A 23,616-nucleotide genomic window follows, 5' to 3' on the forward strand; every position below is an offset into this window, starting at 1 on the left:
AAGTTATTAGACAGTGGTAATAATCACAGAACTTTATGGATATAGTAAAAAATCAATTAAAAAATCACTGATACTGTGCACTTTAAAAGGGTAAACTTTGTGTTGTGTTAATTATACCTGCATGGTAGGGGGAGGGGGGGCACGGGCGGTGTCAAGACATCCTGGAAATGCAATGGCAAAGCCAAGTCACACTGCAACCAAAACCACCCAGGAGATGGACAGCAGAGGCACGTGCAGACAGCCGAACGTGTGCCCTGGCTCCAAAAGCTGGAGTTTTCGCGTCTTTGAGGGGTAGAGTTCCTGATATATTATAGTCCAGCCCATTGCGTCCTTACAGGAAGAGCCTTTCATATATACTAGCTTGAGTGGAATCTGTTCCTTGTAGCCAAATCAGCTGGCAAATACTACCTTCACAACTGTTCAAAAATCATTTCCAAAATCTTTACTCACTCACTTTTTCCCCTCTTCCCTTCTTATTACCTGGTGACCTCCATTTGTTCATTATACAAGCAGAAAAATTTCACACACTTACTACTCCGTCTACCTCGCCAGCAGGCACAAACACTTGCTGCATCCCAGTCTCCAGACACCCGTGACCCTGACCTGGTCCTCTGGCTCACAATGTGCACAGAAGAACATCAGCATGAAGAGGACCCAGAAACACTGGCCTAAGTTACTTACCAGCTGTTCTCTAGGGGAACGAGACTAGGTACACAGAACTCAAGGGACATCAGGGGACAGTCATAAAGACCTGAGGATCAGAGAAGCACACCAGTGCCCCCTTATACAACAGGGACGCTAAGAGGTCAGGGCTGAGAGATGACCCCAGCCTAGAGAACACCTCTGTCCCAGGGCGCAAGCCAAGTGCCCCTCAGCTTCCCTGTTCCTCTATTACACAGAGTAGGTATTGGCAACACCTCTTTCCATAAACAAGAAAGGGAGCTAGGGAGCGGGCCCCCTCAGCCCTTCCACAGCTCCTGCAGCAATTTCTGTCTGCTGTAATTTGAAACTGCAGAGCAGATACATTGCTAGGTCCTGCTCCCAGGCAGTGTAGCTTCAGAGAGAAAAGCAGTGGTATCAAGCCGACCGCTAAAGCAATCTGAATGAAAAGAAGAGCTGAGAATCCAAGAGGTGGCAAGCACCCACCATTCTCCAGAACCTTCTTCTTTCCACTCGTGTGGTGCCCCTGTGAGTGGGCCAGAGGGCTTGCAGTCATGAGAAGAGCGGGTGACAACTGCTTAGTGGCACCCGAGGAAGCCAAGTCCAGCAGGCAAAGAACAAAGAGGCTACCATCAAACTTGTATTTTAGGCCCAAGGTTGATACCAACTGTCCTCAGTTCAGTCAGCCATAGCCTCTCTCAGCTGGGTTTCTCATCTGTAAAACAGGGGCAATAGCCTATGCCCAATTAACCTCACAAAGTTTCTGTGAAGATGGATGATGAAAACAAAAGCAAATGCTCTTGGAAAAAAATAATAATGTTAACAAAGTACTCTCTTCTACTCAGAATGAGCACTGTACTAAGTCCATTAGTTTTCATATTTCAGTGTACATAAAAACCACATGGGACACTATTAAAATAGATCCTTGGGCCCATTCTAGCATGAGAATTATCAGCGCGTGGGTCCAGAACCTGCATTTTTAATTCCAGGTGACTTTTACAGAGTGGTCCATGACCCAGATCTCATGGGATACTGAATTAGGCCGACCTAGTAGAAGATGAGGAAACAGGCTGAGGAAGAGCACTGGATCGGAGGACTGAACACCAGGCAACGGCAATGTACAGACAACGGGAGATAGCTAACTCTAGGGATCGTCCATCTGGTATGTGGGAATATTTTTATTATACAGTAAGTTTTTATGACAGCATTCACTGTGATTTCACCTGTAATCTACTGCTAAAGTTTTATTTTAGCAGTGAAGAGAACTCTCATAAAAAGACACTTCTAAATTACCATTATTTTGGAGACTACAGAGAAGGCGCAGGACCTGTTTCAAATGAGCGAGCCAACTCTGTTTGAGGCCCCCAAAACTACCCCACAAAGAACTGTTGAGAATCTGCTACCACCACACTTGTTACACCAAATCCCAAGGCAGATCTGCACACTGAGGCCTAATGTCAAAGACTTGCACTCCCCCTGTGATCTAGGGGGTATTCTACCATTTAATATTCTTGGCTTTGAATGACTTAAGTCTCCTTCATTTAGGTTACAAGGTACTCTGAAGCCCGGTGAAAGTAACTCAAATCAAGGGTTAGAAGTGTGCTCTTTAATACAGAGCCCAGAATTCAGGCTCCCTACAGGTACAACTCAGAGCCAGGCTGGCATTTTAGTTGCATACAACGGTGAACAATAACGCAAACTGATTAGGCTTCTCACTTTTTACGTTCAAAATTTATTTAGGCAATTGGCCAATTGAGATTAATTCAGTTTGCCGTCCTTGGGGTGGGGCACATCTGATGTCCCCAAAACCACACAGTGTGTTGCGTGTTCAATTAGTTGGTGGGGGGGAGGGTCAAGATTCAGGGTTAGTTTACACATCAATACAGTATTCTGTATACACTGCTAAATACACCCTAGCTATCACTCTGTGATATGAGTATAAAAATTAGATCATTAGAAATAAAACATACATAAATAAATAGCTTCCCAAAGATGATCTGAAATTGTGTACCCAACCCAAAGCAATAAATCTAAGGTTTAAAAAAATACCTTAGAATCTATCAGATAGGAAAACTACAGAAGGAACTAAGCCCAGCACACTTGAGCTGACGCTGCTGGTCACACATCAAATGCATCCTTACGTACAAAACTTAGTTACAGCTACAGGAAGTCAGCAGTAATGAGAGAATCAGACTACAATAGGAAAATAACAATAGTGTGGACTTTGGCTTCCTCACCCAGTCTTTTTCTTCCCTCTTTTAAGCAAAGGGACTCATTTTATCAAGTAACAAAGGAAACAGCCCAAGTCCTCTACTTATGATAAATATTAGACAACAAAAATACTTACACAGGACTGGAATTCAAAGAGCAATGATCCACCATCATTTCTGGAAGGAAATCCAACTTAAACGCAGCCATCACCTCACTCTCCCCTTCAGAAGCCAATGATATTAACTTGCTGCACTTGTCTGATCCACAAATATACACAGCTTTAGCTTCCTGGGCCCCACAAAAAACACAAAGTGGAAACAGGAGCTCAGGGACGCCAGCAGTGAGTGCCACAGAAGCAGGCAGGACTGGGGAAGGGGCAGGGAGCAGGGGATTAAACAGGGGGTGTGAGCATGTGGAGGGAGGCTCAGCCCCGCACACAATGGAAGTGCTGATGCGCCAGGCTGGTTTTGTGTGATTTTCCCTGGCGAAGCAGTACTAAGCGCACTGTCAGATAAACAGTGTCAGACCCATGAAGAGAGCAGCGGCTAACAGAGCAGAAGAGACACAGACTTGCTTCCATCTTCCAAACTGCTCCCTGCCGAGCAGCTTCTGAGGAACCCCCCAAGCTTGAACTACCTGAGCACAAGGAAGAGGGGGGCGCGGTTCACGTCATGTAGTCTGAAAACGTTTTAGAAAGAACTGGGTGGGTTAGCCTTGGAATGAACGCACTGTTTGGGTTCCAAACTAACCTCCAAAGAGTCATTTAAGGAGTTCCTTAAATGGTTCAGACCACCCATCAGAAGCAGGCCAGAGGCAAGCTGGCTGAAGAACTGGCCACCAGAAACATATTGCTCTTATATTAATATTACCTTCTGCGCTGGACCAACTTTGCTTTCTTGATGATCTTTATCGCAGTGAAGGGCTTTAAAAATTGCTGCGGCGGCGGCATTCACTTAGGGAGCGCAAGGCAAAACTTCCTTAGGAACTCTGAATCTTAATTTGTCAGAAAATTTAAAAAACAAAAAATAAAAATAGTATATTCTGCCTCTTGACAGAGTACTAAGAAACAGTTTATTCAGTATTAACCTTTCTAGAGAAACAAAAGAAAAACAAACAAAAGCCACCACAGTGATGATAGTGAAGAAGACCTGGGGCCTACCAGGGACGAACGCTCAAATACTTAAAGGAGAGAGGAACGCAGACCAAGCCTCTTCACTGTCTGCCCTCTTTTAAACTGTTCCTAAAACCAAGATTAATGAATGCACACATAAAAATTCCATTATGGGTGAGCAGCAGAGATAGATAAACTTAGCAGTCAAGGCAGATGTGGTACTCTCATTCTCAATTTAGCTCCACATCCCTCCAAACAACAAATGGTGGCATTTCAATATTTAGGCAGTGACTCTAAAACTATCTCTGAAGGCTCCCAAATTTCACAGGACTTCTTTCCATTTTTACCATTAGGGTTGCCTTACCTCAAAGGTTTCACTTCACTCAAGCTCAGATCACAATATAGGGAACTTTGAAAAAAAGAAGTTATATAAAGAGGTAAACAAATGAACTAAAGATACAGAATGTCGTTAAAACAAAAAATAATGAAAGGCAGTTATGTCACAGCACAGGTCTAAATGTTCCAGTCTGTCTAACAAAGGCTGACACCTGTCTACATCTAACTGAGAAAGGTAAAAGCTGTGTCTTCTGTCCAATATCCAGACACAACCACCCAAAATTTAGAACTAAAATAGTAGGTAACTGCTCTTTCCGCTCTGTCAGAGACCCTGGCCTACCCGATCTCCTAGAGAGACAGAAGTGACAGGAGCTCTCTGCCACCCTATTAACAGAGGAAGCAGAACCAGGCTGCCAGTGAGGAGCCTGCAACCGGCACCCAGAGCTCGCGGAGCCCGACTGCCCGAGAGAAACCAGGCAGCCCCAGCTGGAGCTGGCGGAGCGACTGGCCTGTCTGGTCCGTTTCTAAGAGCACTGGAACTGATCACACGCCTCTTCCTATAGGGAAGCACCTGACTAAGGAGTAACTGTGTGAGATCAGTTAATCAAATTAGATTTTCTAGTTCCAGGATTCCTTTAAAAATGAATCAAGTTTTCACGAAGTCCACTGGTAGCTATGCTTTTATTATTCACCAAAAATGCATGACTCCTAACTACATCTCTATTTTAATCAGAATCACAACTATAATGAGAGTACTGGCCAGTGTATCAAAGGATGTGTACTCCTCATAGTAATTTTTACCGAGTCAAAGGTTGTAACGTTTTAAAAAATTCATTTTATGATGGATAAGGCTGCAATGTTTTAAAAACCTACAAGGTGGAAATGTTACTACATGGGGGGAGGGGGAATTCTCTTTAAACAGGTCACAAGAATTATCTCGGTATAATTAAATTCAACATGCTTGTAGGAAAAGAAAGAATGGAAATTAATCACAAGTCACTCCATTTTAGAAAAGGGTCACAAAGTGACGATAAAAACAATTATGGAAATACAAAAATGCAGCTGTCAGAGAGAAATTAAAAAGGAGAATTAAAAGTTATTCATTGCAAACTATCCGTAAGCAGTTGTTTAAAAGTTCTTAATCAGAAACACAGCCTAGGCCTAAAATCCAGGGTCCACTGCAACAGAAGGCCCTAACCTTCCCTCAGTCTCTCTTTAACCACGTCTGTGAATTTACATGCATGGTTTCCTCTTCTTCCCCTGGTTGGCTGTCTCAGTTTTCTTTGCCTTGAATATTCTCTTTTTTCCTAAGGGCAATAATTCAAGGCTTGATTACGTGAGGGTAGGAACAATCAGTCTGTTATCTGTTATAACAGTAAGAACCCAAATCATTAAAAATGATCAGAGGATAAGATATTGGGGTTTTCCCAGGTGGCTCAGTGGTGAAGAATCCACCTGCCAATGCAGGAGACGCAGGCAGAAGACGTGAGTTCGATCCCTGGGTCGGGAAGGTTCCCCTGGAGAAGGGCATGGCAACCCACCCCACTATTCCTGCCTGGAGAATCCCATGGACAGAGGAGCCTGGCGAGCTACAGTCCAGAGGGTCGTAAAGAGTCGGACACAGCGCGCACACGCATGCGCACACACACGCATGCATGCACACACGCACACACACATCTCTCCTAGGAAGCCTTCCTGAGTCCCTTAGGGCACACACACACACACCTCTCTCCTAGGAAGCCTTCCTGAATCCCTTAGGGCACACACACACACACACCTCTCTCCTAGGAAGCCTTCCTGAATCCCTCAGGGCACACACGTGGGCGCGCGCGCACACACACACACACACACCTCTCTCCTAGGAAGCCTTCCTGAATCCCTTAGGGCGCACACACACACATGCACGCACACACACACACACATCATCTCTCCTAGGAAGCCTTCCTGAATCTCTTAGGGTGCACACGCATGCACACACACATGCACACACACATCTCTCCTAGGAAGCCTTCCTGAATCCCTTAGGGCGCACACACGTGGGCGCACACATACACGCATGCACGCACACACATCATCTCTCCTAGGAAGCCTTCCTGAATCCATTAGGGCACACACGTGGGCGCACACACACGCATGCACACACACACATCACCTCTCTTAGGAAGCCTTCCTGAATCCCTTAGGGCGCACACACACATGCACACACACACACACACACACACTTCCTGAATCCCTTAGGGTGCACACGCATGCACACACACACACACACACACACATCATCTCTCCTAGGAAGTCTTCCTGAATCCCTTAGGACATACACGCATGCACCCACGCACACACACACATCTCTCCTAGGAAGCCTTCCTGAATCCCTTAGGGCGCGCGCACACACACATGCACACACACACTTCCTGAATCCCTTAGGGCACACACGTGGGCGCACACACACACACGCATGCACGCACACACACGCATCATCTCTCCTAGGAAGCCTTCCTGAATCCCTTAGGACATACATGCATGCACCCACGCACACACACACATCTCTCCTAGGAAGCCTTCCTGAATCCCTCAGGTGCTCTGCCCTGTGTTCCTATGGAACCCTGTGGATACTACCAGAGGATCCAGGACACCCTCGAAAGAGCAGCGCACCCTGCATTTAGAGCATCAGAAGGGAATAAACAGCTCAAAAACCAGATTAGAAGACAGAAATGCTAGAATCACAGCATTTGATTTGTCAAAAGAAAAAGCAAAGTATAGTTAAGCAAAAAAGCCCACATGGAACGTGCAAATGTCAGCCTGTCGATCTTGACTGATGTAACCAGGAGTTCAATGACAGGTGAAGGGATTTTATACTTCCATCTCAATAACCTAAATGTGTTTTAAAAGGCAAAAATGTGAAGTCTGGTTATATGAGCATAGGGAAAATGAGAGCCTACTACTAATTTATAAAAGAGAGCCTATGTTATTTAAAAAAAACTCCATCATTAGTCTATTTAAGGAAAAGTGCAAAAATCCAGGGAAAAGTCATAACCTAACACAGTGAAGTGGACTGGATATCCCCTCAGAAGCAACAAACTGATACTACTTGAAAATAACCAACCAGAACAACTTAAAATTTAGCCTAAAATCTTTCTGGACTTGAATTTCACTTCTAAAGTTTAGTACCTCTAATGTAATTAGTGGGTCTCCTGAAACTCCCAAGCTAGTACTTTGCATATGCAAAAATACACTGACCTAAATTGCTAATCATCTCTGTGACATCTCACTTTGTGGGAGACTTTTTGCAAACATGTGAGAGTTGAGCATATCTTAAAACAGAAAACCTTTGTTGGGTTTCCGTGAGAGTCTAGACAATGAAAAAATTCCGAAGAGGGGGGTGGAGGGGTTAAAGAAGGAATTAGGGGGTTAAAGAAGGAATAGAAGTATTGTTTAAAAAACAAAAAGTTCTATTCCAAATCTAAAATCACAGTAAGACCAAAAGCACTAAGTTTAGTAACTGTTACATATAAGACTGTTTGCCTGTAAATTATATATGGTACACTAAAAAGATAGGACAAGACTGAAGGGAGGAATATTTACTTTTGAAATCTAAAAGTGTTCTATCTCCTTTCCCTGTCTTTAATCACCTATCTCCTCCCCAGTCAGCGTCAAAGTCCGAGCAGAAAGACATTCTTCTATGCTTAGTTTTCTCAGCAAAAGTGTCAGCTCAAAGACGTCCACGGAGTTTCTGGGACACACCTGACCAAATAAATCATCCTGTCAAACTGTGACCACCCCTTAAATCAGGTCATATTTTCAGGTCCCCAACTAGTTCTGGAATTTAAGCATAACTGTTAGTTGATAACAATATACTGTAAGCTGAAGCTTTATTTAGGTTCCAGTGCTGATTTAAAAATCAGTATGTTGAACAAATTCTGGTTCCAAGAGGGTTGTATCATCTTTGTGAAATTCAATGAGTTTTATCCTCATCTTTGCTCTAGTTTACTTAGGGTCTTCCAATAAGCCACCATGGCTCAGACAGTAAAGCATCTGCCCACAACACAGAAGACCCAGGTTCGATTCCTCGGTCGGGAGGACTTCACTTACTGAGCACCTTCACTTTTTCACTTTTAGGGTCTTCTAAGTATGAAGTGGCTCAGATGGTAAGGATTCTGCCTGCAATGCACGAGATCCAGGTTCGATCTCTGGGTCGAGAAGATCCCCTGGAGATGGGAATGGCAATCCACTCCACTGTTCTTGCTGGAGAATTCCATGGACAGAGGAGCCTGGCAGGCTACAGCTGATGGGGTTGCAAAGAATCGGACAGCACTGAGCAACGAATCCTTTTCCAGCTATGAAGTAGAGAGGGGAAAGGAAGCCAGCCAGGCAGCTGCTGTGTGTAGATATATACACATATACATACATGCCCTCCCTCTCTCCCCATGCCTTCTCCACCCTCCGCCTAGCTCCAACTATTTGAACTAGGCAGAAGCTAGTTCAAATGGGAGATAAGCCTGCCTTGGTAAACAGCTAAGGAGAAAGTTGGGAAGGAGAAAAAAAAAAAATCTAGCTTCCCAGGAACAGGAAATTTAATCCCAAAATGTAGAAAAAAAGCCATCACCTTTCTGAAGGCAATTTTTTCACATCTGCAAAACAGGCCTCATGCAAGAAGGAAGGTTAAAAAGCTAACCAGAGCACAACCACCCAGCAGTTAGCCCATACCTGTAGCTTTCCACCTCCCTCTCTGGACTACTGTCTTCACTCTAAAAAACCAAGGAGAGAAAAATAAGTGGACCATGCCTGTATTTCTCACAATTTCAGATACATAGCTTCTTTTCGAACAAAAGCCCCTTTGTCACCGAGACAGAAGGTAAACACTCCCTCTCCCAACGTGAAAGCACACAACACACAATCACATGAACACCTCCAAGTTAATTTACGAACACCATCTAGTTAAAAATGGAGAACTAAAGTGCTAAAAGGTTTATTAAAAAGATGCTTACCCCAAAATGTCACCACAAATAGCAAATCAATGACTAGAATTTATGAGATTGAACTACAGCACATCTAGGTCACCGAAACAATCACTTTTAGCATCTGCTCTTGGGTGGGAACTACCACAAAGCTAAAGGCTGTATAATCCTTTTAGCAGTTAAAGTGACAGTCGCTTAGTCGTGTCAGACTCTTTGCGACCCCATGGGCTATACAGTCCATGGAATTCTCCAGGCCGGAATACTGGAGTGGGTAGCCTTTCCCTTCTGCAGGGGATCTGCCCAACCCAGGGATAGAACCCAGGTCTCTCGCATTGCAGGCCGATTCTTTACCAGCTGAGCCACAAGGCAAGCCCAAAGCCATGCTATTTCCCCAAAACAATCGTCCTGAACAGGCTGGTGCTAGGTATAAAACTCTTCAAAAGTAACCCGCAGTTCCTGCCTTGTAAATGCATACTGATGGCCCCAGGAAAGTGGTGAACCACTGAAACCAAAAAAAAAAACAAACAAACCAGAAAATGGGGAAGTTAACTGAAGGTAAAAGCAAACAGAGGAACCAAAACACCAATCTACTTCATTGTTACACATATGGAACAATCTTGCAAGTAAAGACTGATCCTATAACAGTTGCCCAAATTCCTACGAAAGTCCATCTACAACTCCTGCCGCTGTACTTCTGTCTGGCCCCAGCTACAGAGAGCTGCAGAGTCACCAAGTCTACGCTGGAAAGTGTGAAGAATTCTGAAAGACAAAGCCAGAACCAGAACTCACCACGAGACACTGCACTCTACCTACCCTCACTGAACTCAAAGACATTTCTTCACTGGCATAAAATGGGTGCATGAATACTTAACTGACGCTTCTTACAGACTTAACCAGTCTCCAATTTTGCTAATCAAGTAATGATGCTTCCAACCATCTTAATGTAAAGTTTACATTAAGACACACACACAAAAACACTAAAAGCACTCTCCTGGACCTGCCTACATCATCAAAAGTTATTAAGAGGAAGTTCATAAAACCTCATTCAATCCTGTATCATTATGGCCATTCCAAGGTGGGGACTACTCTCGGAATTCAAAAGCTAAAGTAATCTACTGAATACATGAGGAATTCTAAGTTCAGAGCCCACAGTCCATCTCTCTTGATAAACAGAGAACCCATCCAGGCCGCACAGACTTGTATAGGGACAGTGTCTGTGCTGAGCTTGCTCTGGGTGCTTGTTAAGACAGTAGAGAACAAGCTTAATGTCTACTTGTCAGTTTGATTCTGGAAGATATAAAGGGCAGATAAAAGACCAGATAAAAGTCATGTTTCCCGATATATTGCACGGAACAGCTGAGAAACACTACTGTTGTGTGACCCTGTGAGACCAGACCCACACTGCATGCTGGCTGGGGAACCTCCAGGACACAAAGAGCCAAACGCAGGCTGGGGCTGTTAAGGAGGAGCAATCACATTAAAGCAGGAAGGACACACGCCAAGGCCCCAGCGAGCACGGCAGCCCTGCAGGGACTAGGAACGCCTAAGTGCAGAGCCAGGAGAGAAGGAAAACGGAATTATTTATTTAAACACACACACATAAGTAGGAGATTAATCATCCTACTAAGTCACCCAAAGACTTTCTAAAGGAAACTTAAGCGCACAAAAAAAGGACACACTGTCTTCCTCCACACAGGCCCTCGTCACTTGAAGGAGGACAGTGTGAAGATGAGCTCACAAGGTGTTTTCTCTGAGAAGCTTTGTCTTTTCAGTTTTACTTTTCTTACATTCTGTTGCCTTGTCTGTAAAAGAACAGAAACGCTTTGGGGAGACAGGAAAGCTATGCGGAAATTAAAAGCTTTAGGTTTGAGGGATTTTCTTTAACTGATATTCTTTTTCTTTCTTTCTTTTAGTATTTATGCACTTATCTGGCTGTGCTGGGTCTTAGTTGTGGCATGCGAACTCTTAGTGGAATCTAGTTTCCCAACCAGGGATCGAACTCGGGAGCACGGAGTCCCAGCCATTTGACCACCAGAAAAGCCCCTATGTTTGAATTTTCTACATCTTTCGTTTATGTAGGGAACCAAACAAAATGCACTGCGAGCTGTGCGGAAGCCTGACCTGCCTTTGCTCTATGCTTCCCTGGGGCTCCACAACGTCTGTTTCCATGAACATTACCTTCATATTCTCAATCACCATGTGCGGAGGCACAGAAGTAGTCTCAAAGAGGGGTAAAGAAGAAGAGTCAAGGGAGAAAAGGAGTACCAAAAAGGTGGGTGGGGTTGGGGTGAGGGGGCAACAGACAAGGGTGGGGGCAAGACAGCACTGAGGGAAACAAGCAGGACTGTCTGCTTGTGATATTCACATGTTCAAAGCATGACCTGCTCGAGTTAAAATTATACTTTGTAAGTAAATGGGACAGAGGACTCTGAAAAACAAAGTACTTATCCCACAACACACAATCTGGAATGCATTTATATTCGGTTTTGGAATATATCTTGGAACTTTTATATGATCGTGACATGTTTCAAGGATGCAAGAGTGAATGAACAGTATCTCCTCTCACAAGGAGATCTGATAGGAAAGGTCCCAGATCTCCTGCACACCTCCCATAGTGTAGGCAAGGTAATGAACCTTATTTCTTAGAGTTTTCTGCTGGCCTATATGTTGAAGAACAGAACACAGTCCTTCAAAGGAAGACAGAGTCAACTGACTCAATCTCCACCAACAGCTCTTACACCGTGTGCACTGAGGCAGACTCCAGGTACAGAGGCTGGCACCAGGCTCAGGGATGCTCAGACCTGCATGAGGCCTAAACCCATGACTCCAGCCTCACCAGCATGACTCACTAACTGACCACTGTGAGCAAGTGCTCTTAACAAAACCTGGACATGATTAATATGTTAATAATACAGCAGGGAGCTAAAGAAGAACAGAACAATGATCCAGATGAGGGGTTTTTGAAATGTTTTTAAATGAAGTGTTTTCCCCATAAACATAAACGTAAAGCTGTTCAGGTGGCAGACAGACAGAGGCAAGGCAGATCCTACTTGTTTGCCTATTCTGGCCCTCAGGGTAACCCTAGGTCTCCTGGGAAATTTGATTAACAGGCCTGGATAATTCAAAACAATAGGTAATTCACCAATTTTATGTCTAGCTTTGGGATGAATAGTTTCTTGAACAGATTTTTCTCTGTGAATCTAACAGGTTATCACAAATCAAGGAATTTAAGATGCCATCAATGGCAGTAAGTGTGTGCATCCTCAAACCAATGGGATATGTATTTAAAATCTGTACACCAGAAAGTAGGGAGAAATGTCCAGTCATGTACAAGAGGCTACAATTACAGAAGTTAACACGTTCTGAGTATTTACTGTACACCATGCGGTGCTTTTCGGTCCTTTATATACTTAATCCTCCTGCCTATTCTATCTCCATTTACAGACAAGATGAGGCACAAAGGAACACAGTAACTCTCAAGATCACATGAATCCAGGCAATAACGGAGCTGGATGGAACATAAAGAGAGGCGGTTGGACCCTTGACACACTGAAACCCATCGTCAATTCTAGTCTCCAGGTCCCATCTTTCCCAGAGCCTCTCCTTCACTCCAGCTGTCTATAAGGAAGATCCTGTGCAGAAACCACAGAAAAGACTGCGTAAACGCTGAGCTCCCTAAAGCCAAATCTGACCATTTTTCTAAGGCAAATCTTGTAAGTAGGTAAACGTCCAAAGTCTCAACGGTCTTGACAGATTTGACTGGGGTTAGGCAAGAGTACTCCAGTACTCTTGCCTGGAGAATCCCATGGATGGACTTCACTTTCACTTTTCACGCACTGGAGAAGGAAATGGCAACCCACTCCACTGTTCTTGCCTTGAGAATCCCAGGGACAGGGGAGCCTGGTGGGCTGCCATCTGTGGGGTCACACAGAGTCGGACATGACTGAAGCGACTTAGCAGCAGCAAGAGTGAAAACTTCCTGTTACTCAGGAGACATGTGACTCTGATCAAGTTCATTAACATCTCTTAAGGGTCAGTCTCCCCACCTATAAAAGGGAACTTAACTTTACCCCCCTCAAAAGGAACCAAATGGATGCCCAGAACATAACCAAGTCACTGTACAAGTCTCTCAGTGGAAGAGGAAACGAGTAATAGGAATGACTTAAAAAAATTGTGCTCCTTTAAAAACTGTCTGTCACTTTTTAGATTGCAGGCAGTGCCCTCCTGTCTGTCTTTCTCCTCCTGTCGTGTGGCTGGGTCAGTAAGAACGTCGGGCTCACTGCTTTGGGAAACTGCATGCTCTTCCACCCCCACACCCTAAAAGGCCAAACAGCCAGATGAGAGGATCAACTCTGGGAGCTATCCTACCTAACCAAGCTCTTCCTGATGCAAAACCCCACCGGGATTAGTGCTAAATCCAGTGGGGTTTGCCCAGATTGGCCGCTGTTTCCCTCAGGAACCTGGAGCAGGGGGACGGCAGTTGCCACCAGATCCTAATCCAGGATCTTGGGCACACATGCCACAACCAATAGTGAGTAGAACCCACCTCAGTGATCTGAGCATTCAATGAAATAACATGTGTAAAAGAACTCAGCAGCAAATAGGTGGACACAAGACTGAGAAACTATTTAACCACTAACTGTTTCGCTCATCTGTAAAACAGAGGCGATTAGGTAAATTAAACAGATGCACGGAAACACCAAAAAAATGCCCCCCATCACTCTCCTCACTCCCAGAGCATCTCCTTCCACAAAGTAAACTGTTTCATGTTAAACAGCTTGGGTCCTGCGCTATATCAGGCCGAGTTCTGACTTGTCTTGGTCAGCAGGGATAAACTCAACACTTTCTCTGTGGGGTGTATAAAAACCATTTCCCCGCCTTACGACACTTGCTCTGTGGCTACTATTTCCATGATTCAGACTCAAGTTTGGGGTTTCTGATTCTTTACTGACTGAGTCATCTGTGTGTGTCCTCTCTGTGACCCTAGGAGAGAAGTTTATAAACAGATCTCAACCTCATCTCCTTCACCACTGGCCAGTAGGCTCATCTTTTCTTTAGAGGCAACAACTTATCTCCAGCTTGAAAACAAAAAAATGTGGTAAAAAATACATACACAGGGACTTTCCAATGTAGAGGGGCGCGGGCTCAATCCCTGGTCAGGAAACAAAGATCCCACATGCTGTAAGGTACAGCAGGGTCAAACAAAACAAAAAATTTACCATCTAACCATTTTTTAGTATACACTTCCCTGGCAGTTTAGATGGTAAAGCGTCTGCTGCAATGCGGGAGATCTGGGTTCAATCCCTGGGTTGGGAAGATCTCCTGGAGAAGGAAATGGCAACCCACTCCAGTACTCTTGCCTGGAAAATCCCATGGATGGAGAAGCCTGGTGGGCTACAGTCCATGGGGTTGCAAAGAGTCGGACACGACTGAGACCCTTCACTTTCACTTTCAGTAGTGTTAACACTATCACGCAATATAGCAACACTTAAAAAAAAAAGAAAACATGATCGTTATAAACATTTTCTTGTGAGTAGCGCATATTTAAGAATTAAGAGTCACAATTGGTATAAAGCCTGACTTTGCCAATATCATCTGTATGCAGAAATCAATAAATATAACACCTATTTGACAAAGCCAACATAATGATTAAATCTTCTGAAACTGTTACAAAAAGTGGTCCACAAAATAGAACGGCGCCAAAAAAAAGAAGCTGCATGGTGGTGAGCTGGGCTCTGCTCTTCCTTCCCCTGATCTGCAGTTTCATCTCCTGTTGAGTCACATGACCTTCTCACATGATTACATACACATGGAAACAAGAGTTCACCTCCATTCCATTTTGGAGGTGCTCTGGTGAGGCAGACAGGAAATGCAAAATACATTTAAAAAAAACACACCTCTTCGTACTTCCTCCCCAAGTACCTCTATCTCTAAGTGATTCTCAGATCCCCATTAAGCGCTCCCCTCTGCTCCCCACCCAGCTCTCTGTTTGGGGAGGGTGGCGGCAGTGAGTAAGAATCTCCTTCTGCCTTCAGCTCCTCCTGTTTCCTTGGCAGCACTGTCAGTCCTGGCCAACAGAAGTGCCTGATGGGGCAGGAGCAACTGACATATGGTGGCTAAGCTTCCGTGCAGCTTTCTCTGGGCAGAACTGCTAACTCTTCTACATGCCTTTCTAGTTTGAACCCGATGTTCCAGTGATAACAATGTTAAATATTTGCCTAGTGGCTTCTTCACCATCTCAGCCACCAGGGAAGCCCCAAGTGGCTTCCACCTCCAAAGACACAGCAGTCCGAGGCAGCGCAGGGTCCCCACGGTGTGGAAGAAGTCGGGGCACTGGGGAGAGAGGGCCTCGGGGCTTGACTCACGGCCGGAGCACTGAATCGCGGGGCTCAGCCCTTCTCCTGCCCTGGAATCCTCGCGTATCCTCTGCTGAAATCTGGCATGTTCGGAGACCACCAGTTCCGTCTTGGCTCCCCTGCCCTGCCGTAAGGCCGTATCTGTCTCACCTAGTGAGTCACTGCTGCTCCTCTCTCCAACTGCATTTTGATTTCAGCCCACTTGTGCAGCTCATGAGGGCTGTGCCATATGTTAGTACCATGTAGGCAGAATGTGACTGATTTTTTTCCCTAAAACACTGTCAAGAGTTACTTTTTAAATTACCTTATAATCCTGATATCTCTGAAGAGTCATTTCTGTAATACACAACCTTCTGGAGACGACTTTATAATTATTCTTCTGAGTGCTCAAAAGAGATTCTTCAACATTTTTAGTCCCATTTTCCAGATGAGGAAACTAAAGTGAAGATACCAGATTGAGTGACGCAGGTTCCACAGCCAGCCAGTGAAGCCTGTACATTCTGGACTCACAGGGCTTTATCTGGTAAAATACACCTGCTTGCAAACTGCGCTTTTTTTGCGGGGGGAGGGGCACACTCAAAATATTATTGCTTTTATTTTCTGAGGTGATTATTAAACTTTAGGTATAACAACTACTTGGAATTTATTGGCTGATTCTTGTGACTGGTCTCATGACATCCACCTGAGAAGGTGAAAGAGACAAGGACTGAATGAGATATGGACCACAAATGTTTTTCTAAGGCAGAGATCATAAATGGGTGAAACTAACATTTTGAGAGTAAAAGAAATATATCTGGCTTACAGATTCAGCTACCATCACCATGTTCCCTAAAAACTTTAAAAAAGGAGGGGCTACACCTGCCTGCTCTAGGCAATGTGGCTTTTCTCCAGCAATAATGGTTGCTGGTTTTGATAGTTCAGCTTATCTCAGGACGGTCTCTTTAAATCTTCCCTTTCAGGTCATATGCTCTTCATTCCAGTAATCGTTTGGGCTAGCGGTTTGACTGCCACTGCATTAAGATCTTTCTACTCTGATAAACAACAAGGTCCTACTGTATATAGCACAGGGAACTATAATCAATGTCCTGTGATAAACCATAATAGAAAAAAATATGAAAAAGAATATACATATCACTTGCTGTACAGCAGAAATCAGCACAACACTGTAAATCAAATATACTTTAATAAAAATTTTCAAAAATCTTTCTAGTCTTCAACAGACATCACTTGCAAAATATAAAAAATGATCTTAAGTATGTGTATCAATATTGACAACTATATATGCACTTTGAATCCAGCAACTCCAGTTCCAGAAATACAGCCTCCAAATAAACTTATACTTGACATACACAAAAGGCCATTCATAAGGACATTGTTTATAACAGTTAAAAAAAAAAAAAAGGGAAACACATACGCCTATCAGTTGGATCCTGGTTAAATAAACTGTAGCGAAAGTGAAAAGTGAAGTCACTCAGTCCTGTCTGACTCTTTGTGACCCCATGGACTATAGCCTACCAGGCTCCTCTGCCCATGGGAATTTCCAGGCAAGAGTACTGGAGTGGGTTGCCAGTAGCATAGAGACACAATACCTCTGTAGCTATTAAACAGAAAAGGTAGTTTCAGTGTACCACTAAGTACTGATCAGGAGGGTGTACTTATACAGGAGAGGACCGGGAACTCCTTTGTGTCCAGGGGCACTTTCACCACCAGGGCCTGGGTTCAATCCCTGGAACTAGGATCCCACAAGCAGCGCAGTCTGACCAAAGGAAAAAAAAAAAAAAGAATAAAGAGAATATTTATAAAACAGAATAGAGCATCTCTCGACAGATGAAGAAACACTGCTAGCAGGGCTGCAGCAGTGGAATACTGACTGAATCGCCCACATATGGACACGCTGTATCGATCCTACAGAATTTTTTTTTTTTTTTAAAGAAAACTCTGGGAAGTTATGAGGGACAAAGTAAAGAAAAATCCTAACTCAATCTGTTACAAACCAAGCATTTTGTTTTCTATTTTTTTTCCTGCTTTCCAGAAACGTGTGGAAACAGCCAATGTCCAGGTGAACCAGCAGTATACCCACCACGTGTGAGCTGAAGAATTACACCATGTGAAGTTATTCCAGCAACTTAACTGACTGCAAACCTTATAGCCGGCCTATTTACAAAGTCTGGAGCTATTTTCAATCACTCAGCTGTATATATATGTGTACATTTCTTCAATCAATCCTTCCTGCCAGGCAGAGTGCAACATTAGCTGGATTCCAGTAAGGAAGGCTGGGGACAGGGTGAGATAATATGTCAAAACAAGTTCTATAAATACAGCTTTTGGCCTAGTATCTCAAAAAGGGATCAAAACAGCTTTAAGCTTAAATAGAAAAATCCTACAGTCCTGCAGGAGGAGAAGATGGGAGGAGAAGGGGACGACAGAGGATGAGATGGTTGGAGGGCATCACCAACTCAATGGACGTGAGTTCAAGCAAGCTCCAGAAGTTGGGAGGACAGGGAAGCCTGGTGTGCTGCAGTCCATGGGGTCACAGAGAGTCGACATGACTGAGCGGCTCAACTGAACAGTCCTGCCGTACCTTACCTGAAGTCTCTAGAGAACAAGCGAGGCCAGGGATCTGGAATCCTGCTTCTCACACCGTATCTTGTCTCCTTCTTCCTAATCTCAGGAGGTTAAGATCAAATTTGAGGTATCACTGAAGTCAGCGTCTTCCTATCTCTTCCCTTATCTTATCCCCACACTCCCAAATACATCAATAGTCTCTCACTGAGCTCACTTCAACTCTTAGGCAGACATGCCCAATATGCATCACATTCAACGGTCCTTCCACAGCCTAGCATCTAACTCCTACCATCTCCAAAATCCCTGACCAAGCGGCCAGGAACCCTGCCTGCACCACCTGCCCCAACCTCAACCTCAGCACAGGGTGCTCGAGCAGGACGCCTCCATACGCCCTTGTCTCAGGAGGCGTGTCCTCTTCTGTTGGAAAGCAGGAAACTCCACTCAACCTCTTTCTGTTAAGGTCATAATTCTACAAAACCAGAAACCACTTCGTTCCGTGCAGATGCTCCCTGAGATACGAAAATCATACCTTTACTTCAGCCAATCAGGGCACGTGTTCAGCATGGCTTGATTCGTCCCGAAGGATGTGCAGCCCTAGGGCAAATTCTATATATCTCTTTAATACTGTCACTTTTTAAAAAAGCGGTTTCAATTATCATGCTTTCATCACTCTCGAACTGAGCTCCTAAAAGTGCTTCTCACATTTAAACACCCATTTATATGATCTCTGTCACCTCCTTCAAATCACTTCTAAAAAAATCCCACTGTTCCACAAAATTAAACTTGTCAGTGCTTTGATTTCATTTTTACAAAAACAAGCTCCTTACAAAATGTGAGAGCTATCCATCAAAAAATGCACATAGAGAACATTTAACTCTCGAAGCAGAGGGGGTACAAAAAAGGCCCAATCCTTGTCCTTGTTCAGAAGACAAGATTTATGCAAACAACAAACGACAGACAGCATATATATAAGGGAAAAGCATATATGGTCAGGGGAAATCTGTCATCAATTCAAGAGAGACAAACACTGCAGGAGAGCGGGCCCTTCCTTCCTTCGCTGTCTAAATCACACTTCCGAGCTAGTTAACCACACTGTCTAAGATTAGAATAACATTTTTGCTACCCTCCACTGAAATTACTCTGCCTACCAATAATTCTACCATCATCATTTCTTTTAAATATATTTATTATCCTGTTACCATCACATAGATTACAGCTAATGGATCAGGCAAAATTTGCCAGGCTTCGCTCCCCATGCTCCCCTACGAAGGCATCTCTTAAAGACGGGTAGTGTAGGGCCCCAGAGTTAAAGAAGCTAAAATTAACTCTGCTTTCAGTATCTTCAACACACAGTCTGGCACTAGCAGAGATAAATTAGTAATCTGGCGTGTGCTTTGCAGGCTCACTACTTTACTTGCCTTCCAGCTTCTTATCAATAAATGAATTAGCTGACAGTGACCTGCAAAACCAAAGTCATATATTGTAGTCATTTTTAGAAGGAAATTCTAAAATGAAACAGGTTAGATGACTCATGATTCAAAAATCTCCAAATAAAATTAAGAATGTTAATAAAATTAATAGTCAAATATGGACTAAGAGCCAGTAATACACCCTGCCCTCAAACTCTGGAGTCACACCACTGCTTTCTAGTCCCAATTTCGACCTTACTAGCCACGTTTAGCTTTGGGTGAATTGCTTAGCTTTTCTATAGGTTACCTCATCTGGCAAATGGTCACAGCAACTGTACCTACTTTAGAAGATGTTTGTTTGAATTTAAAAATCCATGTATATACAACATTTAGAACCGTGCCTGGCACACACAGGGTACTCAATAAACTTCTGCTATCATGATTATGCCAGGCACTGAGGCTGGCGCCTATGGGAGGACAGGATTGCTTCTCTTCAAAATTGAGCACCTGAGATATTTTTCTATTATTTTTCAAATTCTTTTCCTATCCAGTTTATTACAGAATATTGAACAGAGTTCCCTGTGCTAGACAGTAGATCCCTGTTGGTTATCTACTTTAGATACTGCAGTGTGCAGATGTCAACCCCAGCAAAATGGAGCACCTAAGATTATACAGAAACACCTGTTAGAAAGAGAGGGAGGAAGGGAGATACGAAGGCAAAGACTGGCAGACAAATGTCCAACTGCGTCTGTTAGGAGTCCAGTGTCGGTGTACCCTCTTTGCAAAAGACTGAACCCCTTGTTCTAAAGCACTTATTTATTTATAAACATTTATTTATTACCATCATACCAAAAAGGGTTTATGGAAGCATACAATGAAAAAATACCAACTAATGAAACGAGACTAGGGAAATTATAAAAGTTTTTAGAAGATCAAGGAAAAGCTGAAATAAGAGATGTGCTAAATCATGGTGTCCTTTACTGAGACTGAGCTCTAAAATCTGAGAGCTGCCACTGATTTTAATCTCCGGTGACAGCCCCTAAAGAGAGTATACAGTGACTCACGGTATAAATGAGAAAACATTAGTAGAAAGGTAAAATGAGACAGGGACTAAGAGTTGCCAAGGAGAAGGTGAAGCCGACTCAGTGACACACAACAGAATTTCAGAAAGTAATGGGACCCATGAGAGACTCAGTACCAGGTCCTAGGCCCTACACAAATACACACCCCTGAAGGCAACAACGGACAAGTCACAGGCAAACGAGTCACAGGACAACAGACTCCTAAGGGACTGAAACGCAGACTGCATCAGTCAACAGTCACACGGAACCCTGCAGCCACACTACACAGCCACAGAAGCAGCTGCCTCAGTGAACGCATTTCTCTAGCATTAAAGTCCTCTACCTTCCTCACCAGCCAGTTACAAATATGTGCAGAGAAGTGTCTCATCCCTACTCAGCTGACAAGGTCTATTCCCAACTTAGCATGCTTATGACTCATGGGGAGTTGGGGGAGGGGAGTAAAAGGCAAGTGTAAAACAAAGAAACCAACTTGAATTTAGACTTGAGTTGACCAAGAATGAGGTATGTATTTCTGGCTAATTAGAATACCTTACAACAAAGCAAGAGAGTACTCCTTAAATATATAACAAACCCAATACTCTTTGGAATAACCTGAACTCTTGTCTACATGTCATGTCCTTAAATAGACATAACACCAAAAAAATATCACGAGCCTTCTGTAAGGCCAGACTAGACAAAGCCCTCTGAAACGGTGCAAACAGCATCGTCACTGCAAAGCCCAGAGAAATGGGGCATTTCCCAGTTCCTTTTCCAAGAAAAGGTCAAAGGAAGAGGCTTAGCCCCTACTCATAAAAGTGAAAAGTGTTAATCGCTCAGTTGTGTTGGACTCTGAGACTCCATGGACTGTTGCCCGACAGGCTCCTCTGACCATGGGATTCCTCAGGGAAGAATACTGGAGTCGGTAGCCATTCCCTTCTCCAGGGGATCTTCTGGACCCAGGGATCGAACCCAGGTCTCCTGCACTGCACGCAGATTCTTTACAGTCTGAGACACAGGGAAGCCCCTCTTACAAAAAGATGCGTATGAGATCATTTCATAAGGAGGTAGATGTCCCAGCCTTTTTTACTCAATTCTTATATCAGGAAATTCACGTGCCAGGAAAAGAATTCACTTTCACCCCGAAGAACTGGGCCTTGTGACTAGTGAAAAACGAAAGGGAAAAAAATGCTACTACTTTAATGAGATAAGTTTCTAAGAGAACAAAGTCACCTCTGACACTATGTTTAAAATCAGTCTGGCATCCTCTCCCTAATATACTTTGTTAAATAATACAAATCTTTCCTCCTCACCCCACCCTCAAGATTCTGAAACATTCTTTACCATTGATAACTGACAAAACAATACAAAACAAGGCAAACAGGTCACCTCTTTAATCTGAAAACTCAGTCCCCGACAGATATGTACAAAGGCAGATGCAAGCAGGTAAGAGCACACGCTGCAAGCCTCGGCTGGGCCCTGAGCCGGCCCAAGCCAGGATGGGCTGCCCCTGCCGATGCGGGACAAATATAGAAAGCTGAGAAGCGCAGCAGCAGCTTCAGCAGAACAGATCCTGCGCCGGAGGGAGGAGCAGGGACCTGAACAGCTTTATCCATACATGGCTGCTGAAAGGGGGCCGCCAGTGAAAGCCCAATTATCTCACACACATGCACTGTGTTCACATGCTCCAGACAAAAAACAGAAACACACAGGCTGTTACTTGAAGAAAGGTTTGAGATTCTATTTCAGCCAAGGAACCTCCCAATAATTTCAGTCACTTATACATCAAGAATCCCCCTGCCACAGGAGACAGGAAAGACACTGTGAGCACTTTAGCAGGGCAGCATCTTACCCGATCAGCAGCAGCCACCACAAGGTTTAATTGGTCATTTAAATTCTGGAATTTAACATGCAAAAAACGTTATTCCGCATCTGTGTGAAGGCCCCTCGGCTGTGTCTTCAGCATGAAACTCTCATTCCAACTCTCAGACTACGTTTCGGGTCTCTTGTGCTCTTCTGATTTACAAGTTAAAATAAATCCTGATATAACTTTTACAATGTGTAACTTTTAAAATGTATTTCCCAAACATCAAATGTTTATGTTCTAAAAATTATTCTACTTGGAACAACTCATTCACATTCATCTCAATGTAAAGCATATATGAAAAGCTTCATTTGTGGCCAGAGTAAACTCTCCAAAGATAAGAAATGCACGGTTTAAAAAAAAAAAAAAAGGCGGGGGGGGGGGGGGCAGCCAGAGAATGAAAGAAATGCATTGTTGATGGCCTCAAAAGATTCTGTACTTTAGCTCTCAATGAACCAACCAATACTGAGTGTGTATTTTAATATCTTTGATGACAAAACACTTGCTAAGTCACCCAGTCATGAAGGGGAGCTCTGGAGAAGACAGCACTGCCTAGTTTCTCTCTATCACTGAAATGCCTGCTTTACGTGTGTGCACAATCCTCCAGCTTATGGGACATAAATACTCAAACATACTGGGTAGCACCCCAGCAAAATGCTTTCCCTAAAACTCAAAAAAGGAAAACCTTTCAAATCCTTAAAATTAATTGGTCCACCGTAATTATTTACTTTACTGTATTTCATAAGCAAACTAACCATTTGAAATCTTCTCTGTGCCTTTTGTACATAATTCAGTACTGATGAGCAAAAGGCCCAATCACAGATACACTGATCTCTCAATCCCACCTCCTGGATCCCCTGGTGCAAGGCAGAGCCTTTTCCACACCCTGTTTGATGTGCTTGCAGAAGAGCACAGCAGGATCCCAGCAGCAGAGGCAGTCCAGGCATGTCCCACAAAGCGCAGATGCGCAACTGCTCAACGTTTCATTAAAAACCTTGTAGCCATGCTGGTGGCTTATACACTTAATTTATTCTGACCGGGCCTATTACAGGAACTTTGATTTCCCAAAATGTAGCGTACTGTGGACTAAT

General features: G+C 43.8%; 1 protein-coding gene across 50 annotated transcripts in view; it reads right to left on the minus strand.

The window, feature by feature from the left end:
- The window catches only part of CELF1 (CUGBP Elav-like family member 1), a 67,282-nt gene that overhangs the window by 25,606 nt on the left and 18,060 nt on the right, over window positions 1-23,616 (minus strand). For 14 of the 50 annotated variants that reach the window (XM_069555622.1, XM_069555620.1, XM_069555633.1 and 11 more), the window contains exon 2: window positions 3,008-3,159. The exons of 28 other annotated variants lie outside the window; for them this stretch is intronic. In XM_069555622.1, coding sequence (XP_069411723.1) covers window positions 3,008-3,078 — 71 coding nt within the window. In that variant the 5' untranslated portion in view covers window positions 3,079-3,159. Of the gene's footprint in view, window positions 1-3,007; window positions 3,160-9,022; window positions 9,064-23,616 lie in introns of those variants that run through there. 8 more of the 50 variants (XM_069555645.1, XM_069555636.1, XM_069555652.1 and 5 more) reach the window with 1 other exon arrangement.

The sequence above is a fragment of the Ovis canadensis genome, chromosome 15 (genome assembly GCF_042477335.2).
Source record: "Ovis canadensis isolate MfBH-ARS-UI-01 breed Bighorn chromosome 15, ARS-UI_OviCan_v2, whole genome shotgun sequence".
Lineage (NCBI taxonomy): Eukaryota > Metazoa > Chordata > Mammalia > Artiodactyla > Bovidae > Ovis > Ovis canadensis.